The 22,981-nt window shown below is 35.1% G+C and overlaps 1 protein-coding gene across 2 annotated transcripts; it reads right to left on the bottom strand.

The window, feature by feature from the left end:
- Positions 1-142: 142 nt before the first annotated feature.
- Nipped-B (Nipped-B cohesin loading factor) lies at positions 143-21,037 on the bottom strand. Of its 2 annotated transcripts, XM_090105380.1 has the most exons (27): positions 20,947-21,037; positions 20,485-20,599; positions 18,006-18,174; positions 17,332-17,921; positions 16,903-17,105; positions 16,580-16,820; positions 16,329-16,490; positions 16,030-16,217; positions 15,716-15,953; positions 15,101-15,345; positions 13,830-14,063; positions 13,443-13,661; positions 12,951-13,133; positions 12,016-12,747; positions 11,620-11,940; positions 11,341-11,479; positions 11,141-11,265; positions 10,718-10,952; positions 10,431-10,585; positions 10,081-10,345; positions 9,709-9,899; positions 9,210-9,403; positions 8,966-9,089; positions 8,733-8,879; positions 7,739-7,932; positions 7,081-7,255; positions 143-774 (listed from the first exon to the last, which is right to left on the bottom strand). In XM_090105380.1, exons 2-27 carry the CDS (start codon positions 20,549-20,551, stop codon positions 604-606), a joined length of 5,907 nt encoding a protein of 1,968 aa, XP_089961506.1. In that variant the 5' UTR covers positions 20,552-20,599; positions 20,947-21,037; the 3' UTR covers positions 143-603. The 2 variants fall into 2 exon arrangements, with proteins under 2 accessions (XP_089961506.1, XP_089961507.1); XM_090105381.1 differs by having other exon boundaries at positions 20,485-21,019.
- Between the last annotated feature and the right edge of the window lie 1,944 nt (positions 21,038-22,981).

Here is a 22,981-nt window from a genome sequence, read left to right as displayed (position 1 = left end):
TCGTAACAAAACGGAATCTTACATCGTCGCTCATTATGTAACGCAGCGAATGCATTTACAATTTATCGTCACTCTAATGTTTCGTTTTAACGTAAAGCTTCGAATCACTTTCATAAATGAAATCGAAAACTTGGGTTTCGCCGAGATTGGCTGCATTACAAAACGAGCGACGTTACATTTCAAGTGACAGCCGGCCTCCATGTTCAATCCGTCTGCGATCGTCGCTAAATATTCAACGTCGTCGTGTAAAAAAGTTCTAACAATTCATGACAAACAACATCGCCGGTGATTCACTAAGAGATTACAATATTGCAAACGGATCGAACACGGGGGCCGCGCCCATAATCCGCGCACACTTTGTCGCGGGCCGTCGAAATAAATACAACATAAGGGTTCGCACCGATGAATCGTCATAAACACGTTCGACACTCCGTTTTCGACAACGTTCCGAATCGTGCACGCGTTCCGAGTGAGACACGTCCGCCACTTCACTTCACAACACAAACGTAACATAGCACAGTCGGGGGGCCGCAGCGAGCAGAATGTATATCAGTGCGTACCCGGGGGTATAGTGTCCTCTCACTGTGAGGGCGCGCACTGTCACTAGGTGGCGGGCGGCGGCGCGGCGGGCGGCGGCGCGCTCTTGCTGCTGCCCGCTCCCCCCGCGCCCCCCGCCCCCGCTCCCCCCGCGCCCGCACCGCCCGCCGCCGGCGCCGCGCTCGCCTCCTCGTCCTCCTCTTCCTCCGGGTCGAACTTCAACATCAACTGCTTAAACTGCAATGGAAAAAGCATTTATTTGATGAAACACTACTTTTACTAGTCATAAAACTGCGAGGTGACTTCCTGATAGGCATGATAAAACATAACATATGCATTTCCAGAAAGTAACACAAAAATCACATTGCCATGTGCAAAACACGCCTTTTATCTTCGTGTTGAAATATATCAGCAGTCACATACTCATTACATACATATTTTATTTCACAAGAATATTAGCTAAAATATACATATCTGGTATCTTTCATATTTATTTCAACAGTATTCAAAAGCTTTCTAAATGCAAAATTTTAAAATAATAAAAATGATTCTATCACCAAGCGGGATTCAAACCAGCATCTTTTTGCCACATTTGGGACAAAATTTCCCATATCCTTTAAAAATAAAATCTATATCTTATATATAAAATTCTCGTGTCACAATGTTAGTCTGCATACTCCTCCGAAACGGGTGGACCGATTCTCATGAAATTTTCTGTGCATATCGGGTAAGTCTGAGAATCGGCCAACATCTATTTTTCATATGTACCACGGGCGAAGCCGGGGCGGACCGCTAGTATATCTATACATATAATAAAATCGTAGGAAAGTCAAAACTGTACATTGAATATTTTTTTAAAAGAATACATAATCCATGATCTATAATCGATATAGAAGCCAAAAATATAGTTTTTAGAATTTTTGTCTGTTTGTCTGTTTGTCTGTATGTTTGTCCGAGCTAATCTCGAAAAGTACTGCATAGATTGACTTCAAATTTTGCATGAATATTACTAACAGGTCGTGTGAGGTTTTTTTAAACATATTATCATGCTATCACCTCCGGGGGAGGAGCTGTGAACCTTTACTTTTCTTACGTATTCCGTGAACTACGACAGCGTACTAAAGACTCATATTTAAATGTTGTTTTTGAGTAAGCCATGCTATTATCTAGCTTTACACTATAAAAACTACGTCATTTACGTTATTTGGGCAGAGAAACTGTTTAATGAATCTTAGTACTATAAAGACAAATTTGATTCAGCGCCATCTATGAGATTTCGTAAAAATCAAATCAATTTACATGTTAACACTACTGAACACAATGTTAAAAATTAATAATTTAAATATAATTATGTTATTTATTTATTTAACTCTTTAACCCATAATAAATCTTCCCTTCCCTATAAGGTGCGCTTATATAATTCGTGTGAATATACTACATTTTTAAAAGTGAGGGTAGATGTATATTATTTTAAGTCAAACTAGACACCATTACAGTTAATCTAATATTGATTGTGTTCATTGGTTACATTTTTAAAAATCTTCGTGTTTTAATAATTCGATCAAGAGGCGGGACTCTAATACAAAAAGGTTAGTTCGTTGATAATTATTATTCCTTCATCATTTACATGTTGTTAGTAAAAATATACTTTGACTGTTAATACTTTTGTTCAGTATTTACCTGTATGATTATTGCTTGGTAATTAATATATTTTCATGTCGTATACCTAATTATAAACATAAGTGTGATGTGATACTAGCTGGATTTATTTTTACACACTCACAGTCTTATATTTTGTGTTAATGTTAAAATAGTATTAATAGTGTAAATCATAATATTTTTTCAAAGTTAAAAATATTTCCTTTTTTCTGATGGTGTTGCCATCGAATTAAACCGCGCTGTCGTTTCGTTCACAAAAAGTCATGTTATTAGGACCGAATATGTAGCCGCCTCAACTTACGGAAACGAGAGTAACGTGCGTTGTCTGTTAGTTATTATATAGTCGAATTTAACGTTACATGGAAATTGGAATCTAAATATATGTATACCTACTTATATTAAATCTGTAGAGGTCAATTCTGCACATGAAATATATTTCCTAAATAACTATCACGAGGTGATTAGAGATCGACATCGACGTCAAAAATGTTTGTCCGTCTGTCTGTCTGTATAACCGTTATAGAAACAAAAACTACTCGACGGATTTAAACGAAACTTGGTACAATTATTTTTCATATTCGTGAGCAGAGCAGCAACTCCATTTTTAAGCTTTCGTCGCGTGTGCGTTCTTAATGCGTGTATCTTAATGGTTAAAGCTACACAGAAATCAAGTATGAAAGAAATGTTCTCCATATTATATAAAAAATATCTCCCGACATCATAAATGTCTATCTTTTATGGTTGAGCTTAGGAGTTCAAAGCTTTCTGATTATATTTGTCTACTAGCTGTCCCCGCGACTTCGTTCGCGTGGAATAGTGACTATGGGACCTATGACCATGGGCTCAGGGTGGGGCAACAATAAAAAATCATTTTTATTTTCATGCTCCCACTCCCGCGCCCACTCGCACTCCCACGCCATATATGCCACGTTCAGTCCCAATCCCACGCCCACGCCCACTCCCCTTCACAATTAGTACCTACCAGATCAAAGCCAGGGTAAGCGCCCCACCCAGCCCCACCGTGGCTACGCCCATGCTGAATTACTACTTAACATACAATTATTGAGTAAATACGTACAACCATACTGTACTGTTGTACTACCATAAATAATTAAAAGAATTGTTATTAAAATTTCTTACTAAACTGAGCTAAAAAACTTACGTACCAAATTATTAAAGAAAATCAAGAAATGAAATGCCTAACCTATACCAAATAGTTACTACATATTGTAATTAAAAATTATGATTAGTATATAATATCGAAAATCAAAAAAGAAATGCCTAACTAATTCTACGTAAAATTTCTTTTAAATTATGTCATACTAGCGACTCGCCCCGGCTTCGCACGGGTGCAATGCTGATACTAAATACACTACAGAAAAACTGTGAACGTTGTATATAAAAACATAGCGGCTCGCTCCGGCTTCGCACGGGTATAAAATAGATAGCCGGGCGGCCGGCCGGTACCGCCGCAAACGCTACGTCCCGCAATTTTTAAATCTGTAATATCTTCGAAAATATTCACTTAAATCATACGGTGTAAAGGGCCATATAGATCTATATTAAATGAACAATGTATTCAAGGTATTTAATTGGTTAAGGATTAATGCTGTATTGGTTAAAATCGCATCGAAAATTAGCCATTATTTGTCGTAAAAAGTAAATGACAAAAAAAAGTTATTGTGGGTTATCCATAAGAGATAGACATATACCATCGCGGACTTTTCTGTAGACCTTTTCAATGTGTATAATACTTAGTACATTATTTTGATAAAACTCGTAGGGTTCAGCCTGCGTTTGCAATTTAAGCGGAAAAAATGTAATTTTTTACGACATCACATTAGAAACCTCAAAAATAACAGTATTTCTCCACTATTTAATGGATCTTATTATACATATAAACCTTCCTCTTGAATCACTCTATCTATTAAAAAAAACCGCATCAAAATCCGTTGCGTAGTTTCAAAGATTTAAGCGTACAAAGGGACATAGGGACATAGGGACAGGGAAAGCGACTTTGTTTTATACTATGTAGTGATTATTTTTGAGGAACCAGGGGGGGGGAGAGGAGCAAATTCTATTTCCTTCCTTTCTTAAACGGATGTATTTAATAATCTATGGTGTAGCCAGTAGCCACTGATCAGCTTAATCGATACTCAGTTTTTATCAAATCCAGAAACAAATCCAAATTAGATCTTTCCTGTCTCACGCACGTAATTAAAGGCTGAAGAGAGAGAGAGCACGTAACTAAACCGTTTAGACGAAGAAAAGTGTATAGAAAAAGGAATAAATAATTTCATAAACTTCCCGACGATCTTTAAAAATAAATTATAACTTTCATTTTTTTCATTCCCACTTTTACCCCTATGTAGGTATAATAAGTGGATGAACCAATTTTGATACACTTTATCTAAGAACCAGCGTCGAAAAATATTCTGCCTAACAAAAAAAACCGCATCTAATTCGGTTTACCTGTTAGCCAGCTACGGTGCCATAGACAGACACACACACACACACAGAAATACATAGCGGTCAAACACATAACACCAGTCTTTTTGCGTCGGGGGTTAAAAATATAATACGACATAATTTAAAGGACATTTTATGTGGAAAATTTACCTATACACCAGGGTAGATAATTTTTGAAACAAAAAAAAATCGCAGTAGGATGAAACCCATTAGAAAAGGATATGATAAAAATGTAAGGAAAAATAAATTACGGTCAATCGGAGTTCGGGAAGTGGGAGGGGGGGAGCTTTTAAGAGAAAAAAATGGTTTCTCTCGATTTCTCGATAATAATAACACCTGCTAATTTTTTTCTACATATTTTAATTGTACAGACATCACTTTTCCACAATTTTATTATATGTATTGATGATGATGATTGAGATTATAACACTCTTAGTCCGTTTTAATTTTTATTCACCCGCATCAGTGCCACCTAAAAAATTTTTATATATCGAAATTCGAGCAAAGTTAAGAAAATGAGAAATAAGAGTTCTCAAGGATCGTTAGAGATAAGAGGCTTACTATTGACCGAAAACAACATGTGTTATGCCGAACCTGAAACCGCTTCACAACGAGAATTGCGGCTCACAGCTGACCGCGAACGGCATGTACTATCCTGTGAGACCGAAACCTTCACTGAGGGTATATATAACGTCTCACAGCTGATCGCAAATGGCATATTGTACTATCCCGTGAGACCGAAACCCTCACTGAGAGGGAATTACGTCTCACAGCTGATCACGATCGTCATATTTTATCTCGAGAATTCTGAAACTTTTACTCAATATGAAGACCGTTTGACAAATAATAGGGTGCACCATAATATTATTCGATCTCTCGAAGATGAACATGAGCATAAGCAATGACTAGAGTAGGGACGCGAATATTACCATTATTTGAGACAAGAACGATTAATAAGTTTGTTTAATGAAAGATTAAGAATTGAAACTATTGGTCTCTTTAAACGGACGAATAGCGAGAGGCCCGTCTTATTGCAAACAGATTTCGACATAGTCTTAATGACTTAGAGGTAAACATAGAAGATCAATCTACAAATTCGGTGGTGTGGTCCGACAAAATAATATAAAAGTGGGTTTGCTTATAACCTCACAATTGATTACAGATCATCTTCTGTATAGGCGATATTAACGTAGTATGTTCTTTTTGTAATGCTTTAAAGTGGAGTAAGGAGTCGGCTTTCGTTTGAAGATACGCCGGAACCTTTGAAATCACTACTTTTAAGTTTTAGAGGAACACCGAACATGTGCAATCTAAACAGTTCTTAGACAATATTAGCTCTTATAGTATTGCGTTTTAAATGATCCTTTGGTGCTCAACAATTATTAGATGCTCCTTTCATTCTTACTTTTAAGATACAAGGTCAAGTTTATCATTTGATAGGATCCCTTTTGCCTGAAGGCCAACCTAAGTTTCTTTAAATATATTTTGTATTCGACTACGACGAATAATCGAATACAAGAAATCAATATTTCTCGAATTTTAAACTGAACTCATTTCACAATTTTAGAACATGTTAATTCATTAGGTTAATCCGTATATATGCGTTTTAAATCGACATTAGAAGCTTTTCCTCAAGATGGTGATATTAATATAAAATTGGTATAAATGCCGATAGACGGAAGTCTATTAGCACTCAGGAATTCCCTGAGCGTGTTATAACGCCCAGGCCGCAGTATTACAATTTTTCCTACAGTAGGGCGACGAATGTATTTTCGCATAGCAACGGAGGGGAACTCGTGGGGGGTAAAGTGACGCGGGCCACGTACCACAAACATGTTTAGTTTGTGGTACCGAGCGCGAAAGAAAGTCATCGTGTTTTTAGTAAAGTTACTATGTAAACTAACGTAATTTATTACTTAGGTACATATTCTATAATGGTGCGCTCAAACTGTTAATCTACATTTAATTTAGATTATTATTTTAATTACTAAGAAATGTAGAATTTAAATCACATTCATTCATGTTTTCCTCAGATATTCGATGTCTATGATTTTCGATGATTTTAAGATTTTCTTATCAGAGTATTCAATTTTAATGTAGTTAAATTTTATAAGAGACAATTAAGAACATTCAAAAATAAAGTGTCACGTATTTTTTTTAAACGACGAATGACGAAAAACGACCGAATCGCGGACGAAGTCGCGGGCAACAGCTAGTATGTATATAAAAGAAAGTCGTGTTAGTTACTCCACTTATAACTCAAGACCGTCTGAACCGATTTAGCTGAAAATTAGGCAGGGAGGTAGTTCAGAGCCAGGAGAAGGACATAGGATACTAAATATGTACCACGGGCGAAGCCGGGGCGGACCACTAGTTATTAAAAAAGCATTTAATGGCAAAAAAGTACACACGTACCTCTAGATAGTCGTCGACGAGTCGCCGCCGGCCCCGCTCGTCCAGGTCGTCGTCCACGTCGCCCTCCTGCAGCTGCGCCATCGTCGCCTTGGGCTCGAACTGCGGCGCGTGCCGCCGCGATATCGCCTTCTCGTACACCTTCACGTTCTCCGACGGGGAGTACTGGTTTATTTTCCTACAACATAAGTACAATATATTTTAAGTGCAACCTGTATGGCGACATTTAAATGCAATGACAGATTAACACACATCAGTCTAAATTTTTAAATAACCTCATCGTTAAAAATCTCTATAAACAACAGATCTTCCTTTTTTAGAAATTTATATTTGTATTAGAGCTATACAGTTTTGCACTGATATCTTGTAAGGCAAAGCACAAGTCTCTATGACAATCTATCGATCATTAAAAACAATAAAATACACATTTTTTTTATATATACTAGATAGGGAAGTGCTTGACCACAATCTTGCCTGATGGAAATCTAAGATGTGGCCTAAGATGATACGCGCTTTAATCCTGTACAGCAAAAAAATTATGAAAATATCTAAACCGAACTATAAAAAAGTTAAAATTCAAAAATAAAACTAAAAAAAGTCTTCAGCGATTTTTGTAAAATGCATAAAGCAGCGCCTCCGCCCCCCATCCCGCAATACTCACGCGTCAGTGAGCCCGTACAGCTGCTTGAGGTGCTGCTTGAGCACGAGCAGCAGCAGGCAGCCGCGCGCCTGTCGCATGGCGTCCCGCAGCGGCCGCGCGTCGTCCGGCACGCGCGCCAGCAGCGCCTCCGCCTCCTCCTCGTCCTCCTCCTCGTCGAGCGGCTCCTTCTCCTCCACGTTCGTTTTTATTAAACCCTGATACATTAAAGATTAAGTTTTAATTTTTTTTAATTAGTAGTGTAGTAACCTCACAAGCCATACCCTAGGAGATAATGGTTAAATAGAGCAAATTCCAGCACTCTGGTCAAACAAGATGTTGCAAAAATTTTATTTGTAGTTTTATACCTTATAAATTATAATGTTTATAAGTTTAAAAACTAGAAAAAGGTCGATCAAAGCGCAGGTTTCAATAGACAGCACGGGGTAAGGCACATTAAAACAAAATAGTAGAAGAAATACGGTTGGGGATGACGATGCCAAGCCTTCAGGCATCGTCACGCTACAGCCCTTCAGGCATCATCACGCTACAGCCCTTCAGGCATCGTCACGCTACAGCCCTTCAGGCATCGTCACGCTATAGCTCTTCAGGCATCATCACGCTACAGCCCTTCAGGCATCGTCACGCTACAGCCCTTCAGGCATCGTCACGCTACAGCCCTTCAGGCATCATCACGCTACAGCCCTTCAGGCATCGTCACGCTACAGCCCTTCAGGCATCGTCACGCTACAGCCCTTCAGGCATCGTCACGCTACAGCCCTTCAGGCATCGTCACGCTACAGCCCTTCAGGCATCGTCACGCTATAGCTCTTCAGGCATCGTCACGCTACAGCCCTTCAGGCATCGTCACGCTACAGCCCTTCAGGCATCGTCACGCCACAGCGAAAGTTGTGGGTTTATATCCTGCCTCACGATCGATTGTTTTTTGCTTAAGATGGCGAAGCCGGCTAGTAATATGGAAGTATTATTTTATTCTTAAAAAAATAAGTTATCATACCTCACGAAAAAGCTGTAATAAATTGGATCCCGACGTAGAAATAATAATATCAATATGGTGTATAATAAACAAAGGTTCATCTTGAACTTGATATGGAAAGTAGCTCAGGTTGTCAGCCAAAAAGAGCATCTGATCCAACGGCGCAGTCTGTAAATATACAAATTATACATTATAATATTTTTCAAATATTAAATACATTTTCACATAGAACTAAAAGAAAACAATATAATTACCGAAGCGTCATCGAATTGTTTTAATAATGACAAAACAAGCGCTCTTCTTTGCGGCCTCGTATTCCGTAATAATGAATATAAAAATCCATTTAATGATGATGGTAAATCGTCTTGCTCTTTTTTCCTAAAAATATAAATAAAATCATATGACACGGAATTTCAATTTTGTAAAGAATTTGATTGTAATTTGTAGTAAATCAAATTTTACGAAATTTTGAAGTACAAATATAAATCTATATCTTACCTAAATCCTCGAATAACTCCTTTGTTATCAGACTGTAAAATTTTCTGTAATTGATAGGAAAGTTTTATTCCTAGTTGAGCTTTCATGTGAATAAAGCCCGGATATTTCTTGTCAATTTCTTGCAGGTTTTTATCAGCTGTATGTGACACCGTAATTTCTGTATCCGTGCTCATACATATTAAATATGGAACAATCTGAAAAAAAAAAAATGTTTATATTAATTAAATATTACTAAGATTACTACTTACTAATTTTGGATGAAAGTTTCAATGAGTGTTTTTTTCACGTCCACAAATCTATGGAGACAAGTCTTACTTTGCATTTTGAAATAATCGTAAAAATCGTAACAATTACCACAAGTATTTTTTTCAAGTAAATTTTCAACAAGTCCTCATGAATGGTCATTCTTTCAAAACTACAGCTTATTCAGAAGGACGATTTAGCTCCTTACTAACAAGATAAATAAACACTTTAATATAAATAAATCACATTATATTACCTGTACTGGATGCACTAGACCCTGCGCAAGCACCAACTGCACAACCTTCATAGCGCTTGATCGCACCGTAGTGCTTAAGTGCAGGAACGAACCCAAGATCTCTTTTAGATATAACTGAATCACAGTTGATGCCATTCCAGATGACACATCACCCATTTCCTTAAGATTCTCCATTTTCGATCTTTTTGACCCTGTGTATAAAGGTTAGTTTTATTTATAGGGACAATAATTGCTTATTCAGTTGCATGCAGACAATTTTTGTTAGCGAAAAGCTACAATTTATGATGCAATATAGAATCAAAGCATTTGGTATGCTTCAACTCAATCTTATTTCGTAAAATTAATTTCAAACTAATAAAATATAAAACTCACATTCTCTATCTTGTCTTATCATTCTTTGCTCCTCTTCCTGTAAGTACATTTCGATATTTCTAAGCACATCCGCTTTCATCTCGATAGGCGCAAGATCTGACGTTAAAAGGTGATGATAAAACTCCTTCAGCTCAGGCCGAAGCATAAATTCGTAATGCCTGACGCACACTGAACCGAGCGCTTTTAGTGTGTGAGATACAAAATCCTCATCTTCTAAATTAACGAAAAACATCAGCGTGTTATACACTTGTTCCTTGATGTCACTCTGTAAAAAATACATGTAATTTAAATACGATTATTTGTACATAAAAATTTCATTTCGCCTTTTACAAATTTGTAATCATCTTTACCTGCAATCCATCAATCACTTTACCGTCGGTAAAGTCAAAATATCTCAGTAAAAGTCCAACAATGAATAAAGCTCTTCTAAAATGTGGTCGCGAGTGCAGCGATCGCGTCACTTCAGGATTGCGTTGCCAGCCCTGTTTCCATTGTAGTAAAATACCTTAACAAGAAAATAATTTGTTTCAAAACTCTATTGCCTGTTAAATGCCTGTTTTCTTTAGCTGTATATAGAAATAGAAGAAAAACATTCAACTAAAAGAAAAGTCCATAATAATAGGACAAATTAACTCACTGTGATACTGGTTAAAGACGTCTCTTATAAGTTTATAATTGTGCGTAAGATTGTTAACAATGGCAGCGAGGCAGGCTATACACGACGCTATAACAAGTTGGCCGCGCTGCAATATCAGTTTAACAGCGTCTTCTTCTAACTGAGCTAGAAACACTTCACTGGGATGCTCCATTAGAGGAACAACTAGTTCCAAAGTGGATGCCACGGTTGACATTATTTGCTGTTCGTACTGATTCTGTAATATTAAAATATTATTATGTTACAAAATCATTTCGAAAGATCACACTAAAAATTTATTGTCGTAAATTATCAATAGGATATGTACAATTATCGATATTATAATAGGAGATTCAAATCATTGACAATCTTTACGTAATCCTTCAATGGGAACAACCCATAAACATAAAAAAAAAAATATTTTACCTGACATTTTAAGCTTAAGTAAGGCTGCAGCGTCAATGCGTGATTGACCAGCAACTGAGGCCTTATCTTTGCGAACAAATGTAATGTTGAAAGGCACGCTAAAATACGCTGGGATGAACCATTTCCTACAAATAAAAAAAATATATATAATACCGTACATATTATACACATCAATTTAGGAAAAAGTTTTCTCTACCTACCCTCAGTGCTAGTTTCTTCTAACTGTAATAAATGTTCAATAAGGCAATCAACAATCTGTTGACAGGATACCAATAACGATTTAGGCGGTTGGTAAATTATCTTGGTCGAATCATCCTTGTCTTCTTTAGGTTTAAATAACTGAAAATATATTTATTTATTAATAACATATATGGTAAAAATATTATACACAACATAACAGAAAAACACACAACAAAAATAACTGATTTATTTCTAAAACACAAACATTGCTAATTAGCTATTAACATTTTAATACTAACACTTGTCAATAATTGTTGAAACCATTCTAATCCCATATCTCTCGAAGATATAACAACATCGGTGATGTTAAGAACTTTCCTCGTCAAAGGATCTGCTGTGGCGGTCGTCATATCGAGTGTACCAGGTCGCGCCGTGTTCGGACACGGCGTAAACCACATGTTTTGAAATACTTCCATAACCAATTTCCGGATACCCTCCTCATCGTTAACTCGTCTAATCATTTTTACACATATTTCGGGTATCTTGGGAAATTCAGGACATTCTATACATATATCTTTTAAGATTTTTATCACTCTTTTCCTTACAGAAACACCCGTATCCTGAAAAGTTTAGAAAGTTTTAATCAATATTGCACTGTTACATTATCATTTTTAATTTAAACAGTGTTTACTTACCAATATTCTATTCGAAAGCATGCCGTAATACTTGTCAATAAGGTCGGGTCGACTGAGCACAAACTTGCCGACAAGGTCCACGGCTGCCTCACGCACTGCAGTCGACTGATCGAGAAAGGAGCGATTGACACCAATCTGCATGTCCGGCCTCGCCAGAACTGATGGGTCCGCTTCAACTATCATTGTCAAGCATTTCATTGCTTTTGTTCGAATCGCTATCGTGTTCTCGCACAATATTACTAAAATCTTTCTCAAATATTTATCAAAACTTTGTGAAAAAGATCTCTTGGACGCTAAGTACTGAGATATTAGCTCTGCTCCACTATAATCTATGTATGATTGCATCACTTGCACTTGAGTCCCACCTTGATAGCGAAATGGTCTGATTTTTTCTAAGAAAAAAGCTTTCCGCCGTTCTATCGTTTTAAACTTTTCCGCAGATAGTACAGCAGTTGAAGTGTTCTTTTTAGATTCTTTTACGATTTCTTCGTCGTCATCTGAGTCCTCGTCACTCGTCTCATCCTTGTACCGTTTTTTCGATTTATGTTTAGGCTTTTTAGTAGGTGACGCTTTAGGTTGTATAACCATATCCCTGTACCACTGAGTAATATAAAAATGACGTGCGCAATTCCATGCTTGATCTTTCTGTCCATTGATGGCTAAATAATCGAGTAAAACCCTCTGTAAGAATTCTGTTCTTTGTTCATCTTCATCTAATCCAGAGGATGGGGTCTAAAAGTTTAAGGTATGTTTATTTTAAAGGAAAACTGGAGAAATTAGGGACAAGAAATTTGTCTTCTCCACCAAACAAGACAAATTTCTAATCCCTGCGTGTATTCAAAATAATTTACAAATTCAAATGGGAAGTATGGTTCCCAAATTTTTTGTGTATGGAACATTCATTTAAATTGAAGTTTCATAAGGATTAAACTTACATGTCCCTGGGATCCATCCTTCTCCTCCTCAGCGCGAATATCCCTAACAACTGCGTCCATAGTAGACAGTTTGGCGCGCGAATGCACACTGTCTCGCCTGAGTCGTGACGCAACCAAACCCAAATACTCCAATGAAGCCACGCGAACTGGCATTTCCATCGATTTGTCAGACATATATTTAACCTAAGAAACAAAAAATCATATACTTTTTTATTTTCTTTTTTCAAAGCAGCCTTTTCTTGTGTGGGTGTCATGCGTGATTCGCTTCGAGTGGCACTCGAGTACTCCCGCGGTAAAGTGTGTGGGGGGGGTGGGATTTTTCGTTACGGAATTTTTACATTCGGTCGCCGCGCTCAAAGTCTGAGATAAAAGCTATGCAATAGCTTAAAAAAATCTAGCCAGCGTTAAAAGATGCATTAAAATGTAAACAATGTGTAAATACAGCTGTTACTTTAACAATTTATCCAATTATTTTTACAGATGAATACTCACAAGCATTGTTCCAAGTAAACTCAGTAATAATTCGGTAGCGGGCCATTCTGGTTTGTTGACTGTCGTAAGTAAATCATGAACAAAATTTTCAAACAGGGGCCTGAAATCTACTTCTTCCGTGCGACTTCGGCACTTATTTAAAAATGATGTCAGGAATGTTCCGCCCACGCTTATAGCTGCCTCATATCTAGATATTATTAAGAGGTCCTTGTCAACATGCTGAAATGGAGAAAGCATTAATTTGGCCATTCTTAATATAATTTATTTAAAAATGATGTATAATTAAGTTTGATTAAGAATTTATTAACAGCACAAATGGTAAATTATTCATGTAATTTTCCTTTCAAAACAGCAACTTTACAAAAAAAATTATTTTGGCAGCCTTACCTTTTTACTCTCAGATTCTACTTCCTTATCCTTATCTTGTGACTTGCACAAAGTCTCTGGCAGTGTAACGACACATTGGACGAGTTGCAACACAAGCGCTGTGAGCATCTGAATGTGTTGGTCCGAGCTCAGTTGGAATGATCGCAAGTTGTGTTTGGAACTCGGTATCCGCGCTATCGACGCCAATATATCCTCCAATAGCAACCGCCGGTGTTGCTCGTATTTAGTGAATATCTGAACAGACAGTTAAATTCTTATTAGAACCGAAACGCACTTATGTGTTATATGCCGATTAAGAAGAGCTGGAACGTCAACACATTTACACATTGCACATGTGTAGAGTCTGTGAAGACGCGCGCGGCGTGACGTCATACTGCATACGCATCATGAAAAGTCTGCACGTCTCTCTCGCGCGCAAACTAGCTTATGAGGGTGAAGGGGACAATTATTGTTTTTATTTTGCAATTGTTTATAAATACAGGGTGATATAATTTAAACAAAGACATTAGGTATACTACTAACTATATTCGACGAGATACTTCGCGGCACGCGGATTAGAATATTTTTTTTACTTTATCTAGGTTAAATTATGTAATAATTTTTATAAGTTTTGTAAGCAAAATGTAAACGCCGTAAGTTAAATTTTTCATACATAGCTGAACAATATAGCTTTTATTGTAATGTAGCCTTATCTCTTACGTGCTAGGGTTACGCTTGTCTTGTTTCTTGGGAGTGAGCGCACGTGTTATTTGTATTGTTTTTATCGTTATTTAGAATAGTTAGTGTTCATCAATTGAGTTACTTTTAAATTATAATTTTACATATAAATTATGAGAGCTTTCATAATTATATTTGTATATACTTATCTACAACGCACCCATTTAACAATTCAAGTCTACACTTAAACTAAAGTCGCATTTATTTTTGAACATACTGTATAGTAAAATTGCATATAAGTGTGAGTACTGTGAACATGCCAGCTTTCCTTAATCGACCTGTAAAAATATGATTGTCTATTTGCATAGTAAATTTGTCACATATCATGATGAATCTGTTTAAAATCGAGACTACATAAATTGAACCGAAATTTTAAACTTTCATCTTATTTGTTAGCTAAAAAGGTTCAAGATAAATTACTTTTGCATAAATTAAAAATATTTTTATTTCCTCATAAGCTTTTCCTTCTTGACATAAACTTTCTTAGAACTTACCATATTAATAAATTAATAAATATCAGTTTTTGACTAGCTCGGATAACTTTTTACACTTACCGTAGTAACCAGTTTGAGCGCGGACAGCTGCAGTTCACTTATATTCTCGACGAAGAACGGCGACACCGCCACAGTGGATGCGTGTAACACCGTTGTATCCGTGAGGTGGTGGGCCGCGAACAGTTCGCCGAGCAATGTGACGCACTCGTGCGCGTGCGTGTACAGCTCGCGCACCGCACGGTTCGAGTTGCCGCTGCGCTGCTTCGCGTGGGACGCACCGCCGCCGCGACGCTTGCGACCGTCCACTGGTAACGTTCGATGGTCAATTTTGGTTATGCAAATCGTGTATTTATAAGAAAATTGTGTCTTTCAATGGTTGGTATAATAGATGAAAAGTGGAATGATTAGGATTTTACATGGTAAAAAATAATATACGGGCATTTCTCCGCAACTCGACGTCAAGCGCCTATTTTGGGTGATATTTTACATGGTAAGTAAATATTAATTTTAATATTGTATTTATTTATTTCTAAACCTATAGAAGTAAAGTATAGATAAGTAATGTGATAATGGATTTTATGGTAGAGCCTCTTTTATGTTCAAGTCACAAAAACATAAATTCTGTTTTTAATATCTATCATTTTTAACCAAATTATAAACAGAAGGAAATCTTACCTTTTTTCTTAGAAGTTATCTGGATACTGTACACTGGATCATATACACAATAGATGGTATTGTTAAGTTGAAACTTTATAAACATAACAATTCTATCAATAACATCTTCTAGATATATACGCTTAGGCATACTTGGGGATGTCATTATATATAGAGCTGTTAAACACGCATCAGATGCACACATTACTCTTTCCAGTGCAGATTCCAACCAAATCTGCCGCATTTCTTCACTGTCATCCTAAAAATAACAATATTTATTAATATCACATATATTTTCTATAAGTAGCATAAAATGTATAGGAATAAAAACTCACCGGATCGCCAACTAAAGACATTTTTTCAGCAGCTCTTATATTTTTCTCCAATATATTTAATAATCGAACTAATCTGTCTGCTGGAATGGCCTCCATAGCACCAAGATTTTTGAGCTTTGCTGCTTCTGAGCATAACTCCTGAATTTGGTAACGTGGTAATAACAATTCTTCTGGAATATCTGGACCCTCTGAAATTAAATGAAGTAATATAAAAATGGTTTTAACAACATGTTTCAATTGGAAAAATATACATTCATTGTTTCAGTTTAAAAATATCATCTGAAAACAAAATGACATACCCATTTCTTCTGTTATTATCACATCATCATCAATAGTTTCAAAAACAGCATCTATTAGTTTATTGAATCTCTGATAAGTATTTGTTTCCATAAGTTCATCTACAGATAGCATTTCTAATACAGGTACTAATCTCCTTTCAACTTTTCGTAGTTTAGGTCGTACTGAAAAAATAAAAATGGTTAGAAGTTCGGACTTGTCTTGAATTTATTAGAATTTAGAACATTAATTTTAAATTTTAAATAAGAACAACCTATAGCTGTTTCTTTTTCTTCCTTTTTACTGGCTTCTTCATGTTTCCTTTTCACAGCTTCCCAATTTTTTTCTCTAGCCATGTCGATTGCCTCTCTTTCTTTATCTACAGGCTTTGAAGTATTTTGCTTTTGTTTCGATTTTGCCTTCAATGGTGTATTATCATCGGAATCTGATTCAACTGTACTATTTTTTCGCACTCTTTCGTCGCCAGTAAACTCGTGTTTTTTCAATAACCCCTCCTTTATGTAATAAAAGTGAAATTGGATTAGTTTTTAAAATTTGCATTTCAAATCTCAATTGGGCAAATGTAAAGTAACTTACAGAGAGCCGGCCAATTTTAACAACGGGATATCTACTATTAACAGCACTCGCACTTTTAGATTGGTCTTTTTCTTGTGCAGTGGCCGGTGGCGGCGCGTACGGAGCGCCCATTGAAGGTTGAGGCACTTGAGGTTCCTGCCGCAGTGGGGATGGCGCTACGCTAGCTTGAGCTGGTGATTGACCAGTCATCACCCCACCGCCTTCTAGATAAATAAATTGTTGAAACTTATAATTTTAAATTTATAACCAAGAATAAATATTGAATTTTATGATAAATCTCAAAATACAAGATTTTTTAAATTTTTATTTGTAGATACTCAAACACAATTAAATTAACTTAAAATAAAAATATAACTAGATTGTTTAACTGTTCTATATTATATGTTATTTATTTTTTTAAATGAATTGAAAGAAAATTGAAAAAATTACCTTGCCCAAATACTTTATCTTGACCCTGCATAAGTTGCTGCTGTTCAGGTATATTGTTTGGTGACATAGACAGTGGATCTTTGTCGTCACCAATATTAGTTCCAAAACTTCTATTTTCTTGCAGCAAACTATTGTAGAATCCGCCGTTTTGTGGGTTTGCTGAATTGGTCAAAGGGCTTGTGTATGTATTTGACTGGTTAGCACTATTCCATGGCGGGGAAATGTTATTCTGGGCAGTTATATTCACTTGACTTCCTGGTCGGGCTTGTGAAGGTGGAGAACCAATGTTTACATGTGGAGATGATTGGCAAGGAGAAGCTAGTAATTGCTGATTTGGGATGGGTCCCGAATGGACAGCTGTGCCGTGGGATGATGGGCTTGAATGTACAGTAGAATGTGATGTATAATTAAAAGTAGGTGATGGTGACATTCCATTAAATTTTGATGTATTTAAATGATTGCCCCAGTGATTTGATGGCTGTTGGTCAAACACATTGGGATTTACGTTGAGGATTGCCTTTAGCAATTCAGGAGTAGATTGTTGTGGAGCAGGACTGACAGCATTTGGTATAGTTTCATCTTTTAAGTCTCTGCAAAAAGTAAAGTATTATGTTATTATATTTTGTTTGCTAATTATTATTTCTGAAAAACATACAATATAGAAATTTACTTACATATGTTGAACCGAAGTTTGCATAAGTGATTGTAGCAATAATGATACTAAATTATCATCTCTAGTTGCAAGTAATATTGCAGCTTCTTCGGCCACTCTTGGATGAAAAAGTTGGGATTTATTGTTAAGTGTTGATGGTAAAGGTGTAGGGAGGGGAAGCACAGGTAACACTGAAAACAAAATTAATTGATGGATATAATAATAAATATTTTATCAGCAGCAAATATTTTCAAAATTGAACTCCAGACCAGAAAAATATTTCACCTATTCAATTATAGCCAAAGAAAGCCTCAGAATGTATTGAACACCGAAAGCAAAAGCATACTAATGCATATATAAATACATATTACATCCATACTAATATTATAAATGCGAAAGTAACTCTGTCTGTCTGTCTGTTACTCAATCACACCTTAACTACTGAACCAATTTGCATGAAATTCGGTATAGAGATATTTTGATACTCGAGAAAGGACATAGGATAGGTTTTATCCCGGAAATCCTACGGGAACGGGTTTTTCTTTGAAAACGCGGGCGAAGCCGCGGGCGGAAAGCTAGTATGTAATAATGTTAATATTCTAAATTATATAAATAAACAATGATTTTAATTATAAATGAATGGCTGTGACAAGCTGTGAGATTTCTTTAAATTCCTTCGCTCTAACTGTGAGCCTTAGTTCTATACACATACATTACCACTGTACCACTATTAAAAACAAAAAATTTAGTAATTCTAGCAAAAGCTACAAAGAACAATGGCAGAATAATAATGGATAAAAAATATTATGCATCCAGAAATGTAATTTTTATAAAATTAGTTCACCTTTTTATCTAGATTTTTTAAATAAATACATATTGTAATTAAAGCCACAAAGGAATAATAAATTCTTGGATGATCAAATAGCAATTGTTTACATCTTGAATTGTGTAAAATTTTAGTTAATAGTCAATTTTCACAGTTCAAGTGTTGTCAATATTTTTATTTTTACATTTATATTATTTGTAGAAATCATAAGTAAATATTACCCAGGACTTTCTGAAGTTATAAAAATAAAAGTGACAATATGAATATTTATTACATGAAATGTTATGAGCATTAAATATGGACGGTTAAACAAATAACCACAGAGTGTCTGGAATAACATGTCATTCATTTACAAGTATCTTTTAAAAGTAATATTATGGACTAAAGTAAAAAATAAATAAACTTTCATGATACTATAAATGTATGTACATTAAATAAATTATTATTATAAATGAGCATTAAGTATATAATGTTTCTTATCAGAATAAGTATATGAATGTATTTCACTGCAAGGAAACAATTTCAATGGATATTCCCAAAATTATACATATTCTCAAATCAAAATATTTTATCTAGATTAAAACATAACAATTTAAATAAAAAAGGATGTTTAAATCAGCAATATTACAAAAAAATTGAGTCTTATACAAGCCGTAACTAATAAAATTATTTATGAAAAATTACATTTAAATCACAGATTTTTATTTTAAAATTAATCAATCGGCAATCCTATTTGTTCCATAACGTCTAACAATTCGAAATTTAAAATTGGTATGAATTTTTATTTCTACTTCTATCTCATTGTACCTATTTACCTATAAATTTCTCTCTTGAAATAAGTTTATATAAATCAGACTAATAACTTTTGTAGTTGATTTAGGGCCGATTTTTCAATGCTTGGATAAAACTTATCCGTCCAATAAAGTATTACACGATAATATTAAAATGTCACGTAAACTGTCAAATACGGGCAATTAGAATACGTTTTTAAAATTTAAACATTATTCGACGAATAAGTTTTATCCAAGCATTAAAAAATCGGCCCTTAAAATAAAACTTATTTGGGTCAGTTAAATATTCAGCAAGACACCTAATCCATAATTTATTGAACCTATATAACCTAAAAGCACATAAAACTTTGAACCATATAATTTGAATTACCAAATTAGTATTAAAATTCCTACATTATTCTATTAAAATTAATTTATTAATTTCAGTACATACACAACTCTCACAATTTTGCCAATGTTCAACTGTTAAGAACAGTTATCCTATTAAAATACCTATAAAAACTAAACTTAGATTATTATTTTTACCTAATTATCTTACATGCAGTGAATGTCTTACAAAAATGCCATGTCTTATTTAAAGTATAATAAATATATTTTTTTAATTAAATTCACTATATTTGTTATTAAGTTTCCCAAAGTTACCAATTTTCTTTACTGCAATCTACTCTATTCATGTAGATGAATTCTGTTAGATGAATTCTTAAAAAAATCTCATGTTGTTTATTTTCTTAGATGTCAAGTAAAAATATTTTTTTTTTCAAGAATTATTTTTTAATTAAATTACAATCTCCAATAAGTTATATTATATCCATCCAGACAGCACTTAGATTTTTTCAAAGTTACATATGTACAAGGTAATGTTATATAGAATGCATATTACTTACAGTCAGTTAAACTAGCTACTCCTGCCAAAGTTGTAATAGGGACACTTGGAATATCCCTCTCATTCATCTTGATCACAATATTTGATGTTATTTTCCAACGTTGATTACAATTATCCTAAAAGTCAAAAAGAAAGTAGGTTCTGTGGTAATGTAACACACACTATTTGGAGTTGTTTGCGTAGTCGCAGTTTCCATTATTATTTAACTTTCCACATAAACACTTAACACAGTTGCACATCTATTATTAGTATTTATTAAAGCCCGAGATTTACGGCACAAATATTTTAGTTTTATCCAAAGATTGTTGTGAAAATAGGGCAGCCGTCAATTTGATGCTTTGTTGTGCGTTGTGCATCAAAACGAAGGTCAGCGCATCTGTATGACACTCCCAGTATAATTGAGAAAAAGTTGATTGTTTAACATTAATTAATATTCTTTTGCTATAAACTCATTTATACTCACTGAAACATAATGTAAACTATTTATATCCAGGACAAACCAAACATAATCCTAACATTTATGATAAATCAAGGAATTGTGGCGTTGTGTTGCCCATATAAATAAATTATTAATTTGAGTTGCCACTATCTAATAAATATGCGACAATTCCACAGCCGGCCATTCACGCGAGAAACATTATAACTATAAACAATGGCAATGCTAAATGAGTTTCTGACACAAAAACATTTGTTTATAAAACTGTGAAAAATAATTATTAGTTTCAATTTTCTTACTGCAAAGATTTTTGAACTAGTTGGCTCACAGAACATCACAAAAAAAAAATACCTACGTAGATACAGACCTTAGGGCGTATTCAGAAAGAAAGCTTGAAACTTATAAGCGCGCAGGAAAATATATGAACATGACAAGCGCCGATAAGCGCTTATAAGTTTCAAGCTTTCTTTCTGAATACGCCCTTAGATAGGTGTATAATCATAAGATACAGACCGTACTTTGTAATTATGATCGTTGTTCATAGTGCTGTTTGTACTTTTCGAATTTTCCCTGAAGTGGTAAATGTTAAAGACACAGGTTAAAAATGTGCTATAAGTAACGATTAAAAATGCTTTTATGAGAAGTCTAATTTAATAAATAATTTGAGTTTGTTTTAAATATTCAAATAAAAAAGCATGTAATGTAGAGTGCGTTTCACGAAAGAGTTCCCCTGCCGTTATGTTGGCATACCTGACTGTCAAAAACGAAAATATTTTTTTTTAATCAAAAATGACAGAGAAAATATTCTCCTTTCTTCCTAGCCTACTCCAGTCAGTAAAGACAATCAATTCACAATAATTCCAAAAGTTTTCAAACTTCGGTCAAGTGAATGGTACATTACGACGACAATAAATCTCATTTTGCAACCTTGTCCGCAGTCCGGAACATTGTTAAAATTGCAATTAAATTCTTTTTTGCTGTATGGTCGTGAAAAAAAAAATCCTAAAGTTCTGCAAACTTGGGGAAGTTTTCGATATAATATTTCATATCACGTATTAAATTTGCAACCAATCTCAGTGTACGGAACATCTTTTAATATAGGTATCTTACGGGGTCGGCTGCCTAGAAAGGAGAATATTTTCTCTGTCATTTTTGATTAAAAAAAATATTTTCGTTTTTGACAGTCAGGTAAGCCAACATAACCGCAGGGGAACTCTTTCGTGAAACGCAGTGAAACGCACTCTACTTGCTTTTTATAAAAAAAGAGCGTGTGTCACACGTGTCAGTAGTGAAACTTCTTTGACATAGTTCAAAGTGAAAGATCGTCACCATACTCCATGATCTGATGGTATTACCCTTGTATTACCATGACGCGACCTGGACATTTTAGTCTCATCTCGCAGAAGTTTTATTTAAAAAATTTACACATGAAATAATTTTCAGTATATGTATTTATTTCAACCAAAGACTTTATCTATTACTACTAAGTTTCTTACTAGTCTGTTTAAAGATTTAATAGGGTGCAGGCAAGGTGCAGGTGCAAAGACCGGTCCGAGCGAGAGCGTGCTCGTAGGGCAATTGTCTCTTTCCAATGAGGTGACCATGGCCAAACAAAATCCTTGGGACAATTTGTTTGAAAAACGAGCGTGTAAATTATGTTCCAGAATACATATTACATGATTAAATGATGATATGCTAATTTATTTAATGAAATTAAATTAAATACTGAAGAACCGTAAAAATAAACTAAAACATAGTGTACGTAAATTTGTACTAACACTGATAAACTATAATTAATCTATCCCGCGAGATTTTATGCAATATGTAAATCTCGCGGTATAGATCATAATCCAACGGTTTTTACAATTTTACGATAATATACACAAACGCACGTCGTAAGTATACCTATATTTGTGGAAAAACGTGGTATTTTATTACTACCTAGTGGTCCGCCCCGGCTTCGCTCGTATTTAGTATCCTATGTCCAGTCTGCCAATTTTCAGCTTAATCAGTTCAGCCGTTCTTGAGTTATAAGTGGAGTAACTAACACGACTTTCTCTTA

Source organism: Colias eurytheme, chromosome 9 (assembly GCF_061535395.1).
Source record: "Colias eurytheme isolate Ceu_HAF_F1 chromosome 9, ilColEury1 Martin Lab GWU primary, whole genome shotgun sequence".
Taxonomy (NCBI): Eukaryota; Metazoa; Arthropoda; class Insecta; order Lepidoptera; family Pieridae; genus Colias; species Colias eurytheme.
This window is presented reverse-complemented; position numbering and strand designations above follow the sequence as displayed.

Excerpts from the sequence above, each read along its gene's own strand:
- Nipped-B (XM_090105380.1), bottom strand. The coding sequence starts at position 20,551 with ATGAATGAGAGGGATATTCCAAGTGTCCCTATTACAACTTTGGCAGGA. Across the intron at positions 17,922-18,005 it reads CAAACTTCGGTTCAACATAT|AGACTTAAAAGATGAAACTA; the intron begins GTAAGTAAATTT and ends TACTTTTTGCAG. Across the intron at positions 17,106-17,331 it reads AGATAAAGTATTTGGGCAAG|AAGGCGGTGGGGTGATGACT; the intron begins GTAATTTTTTCA and ends TTATTTATCTAG.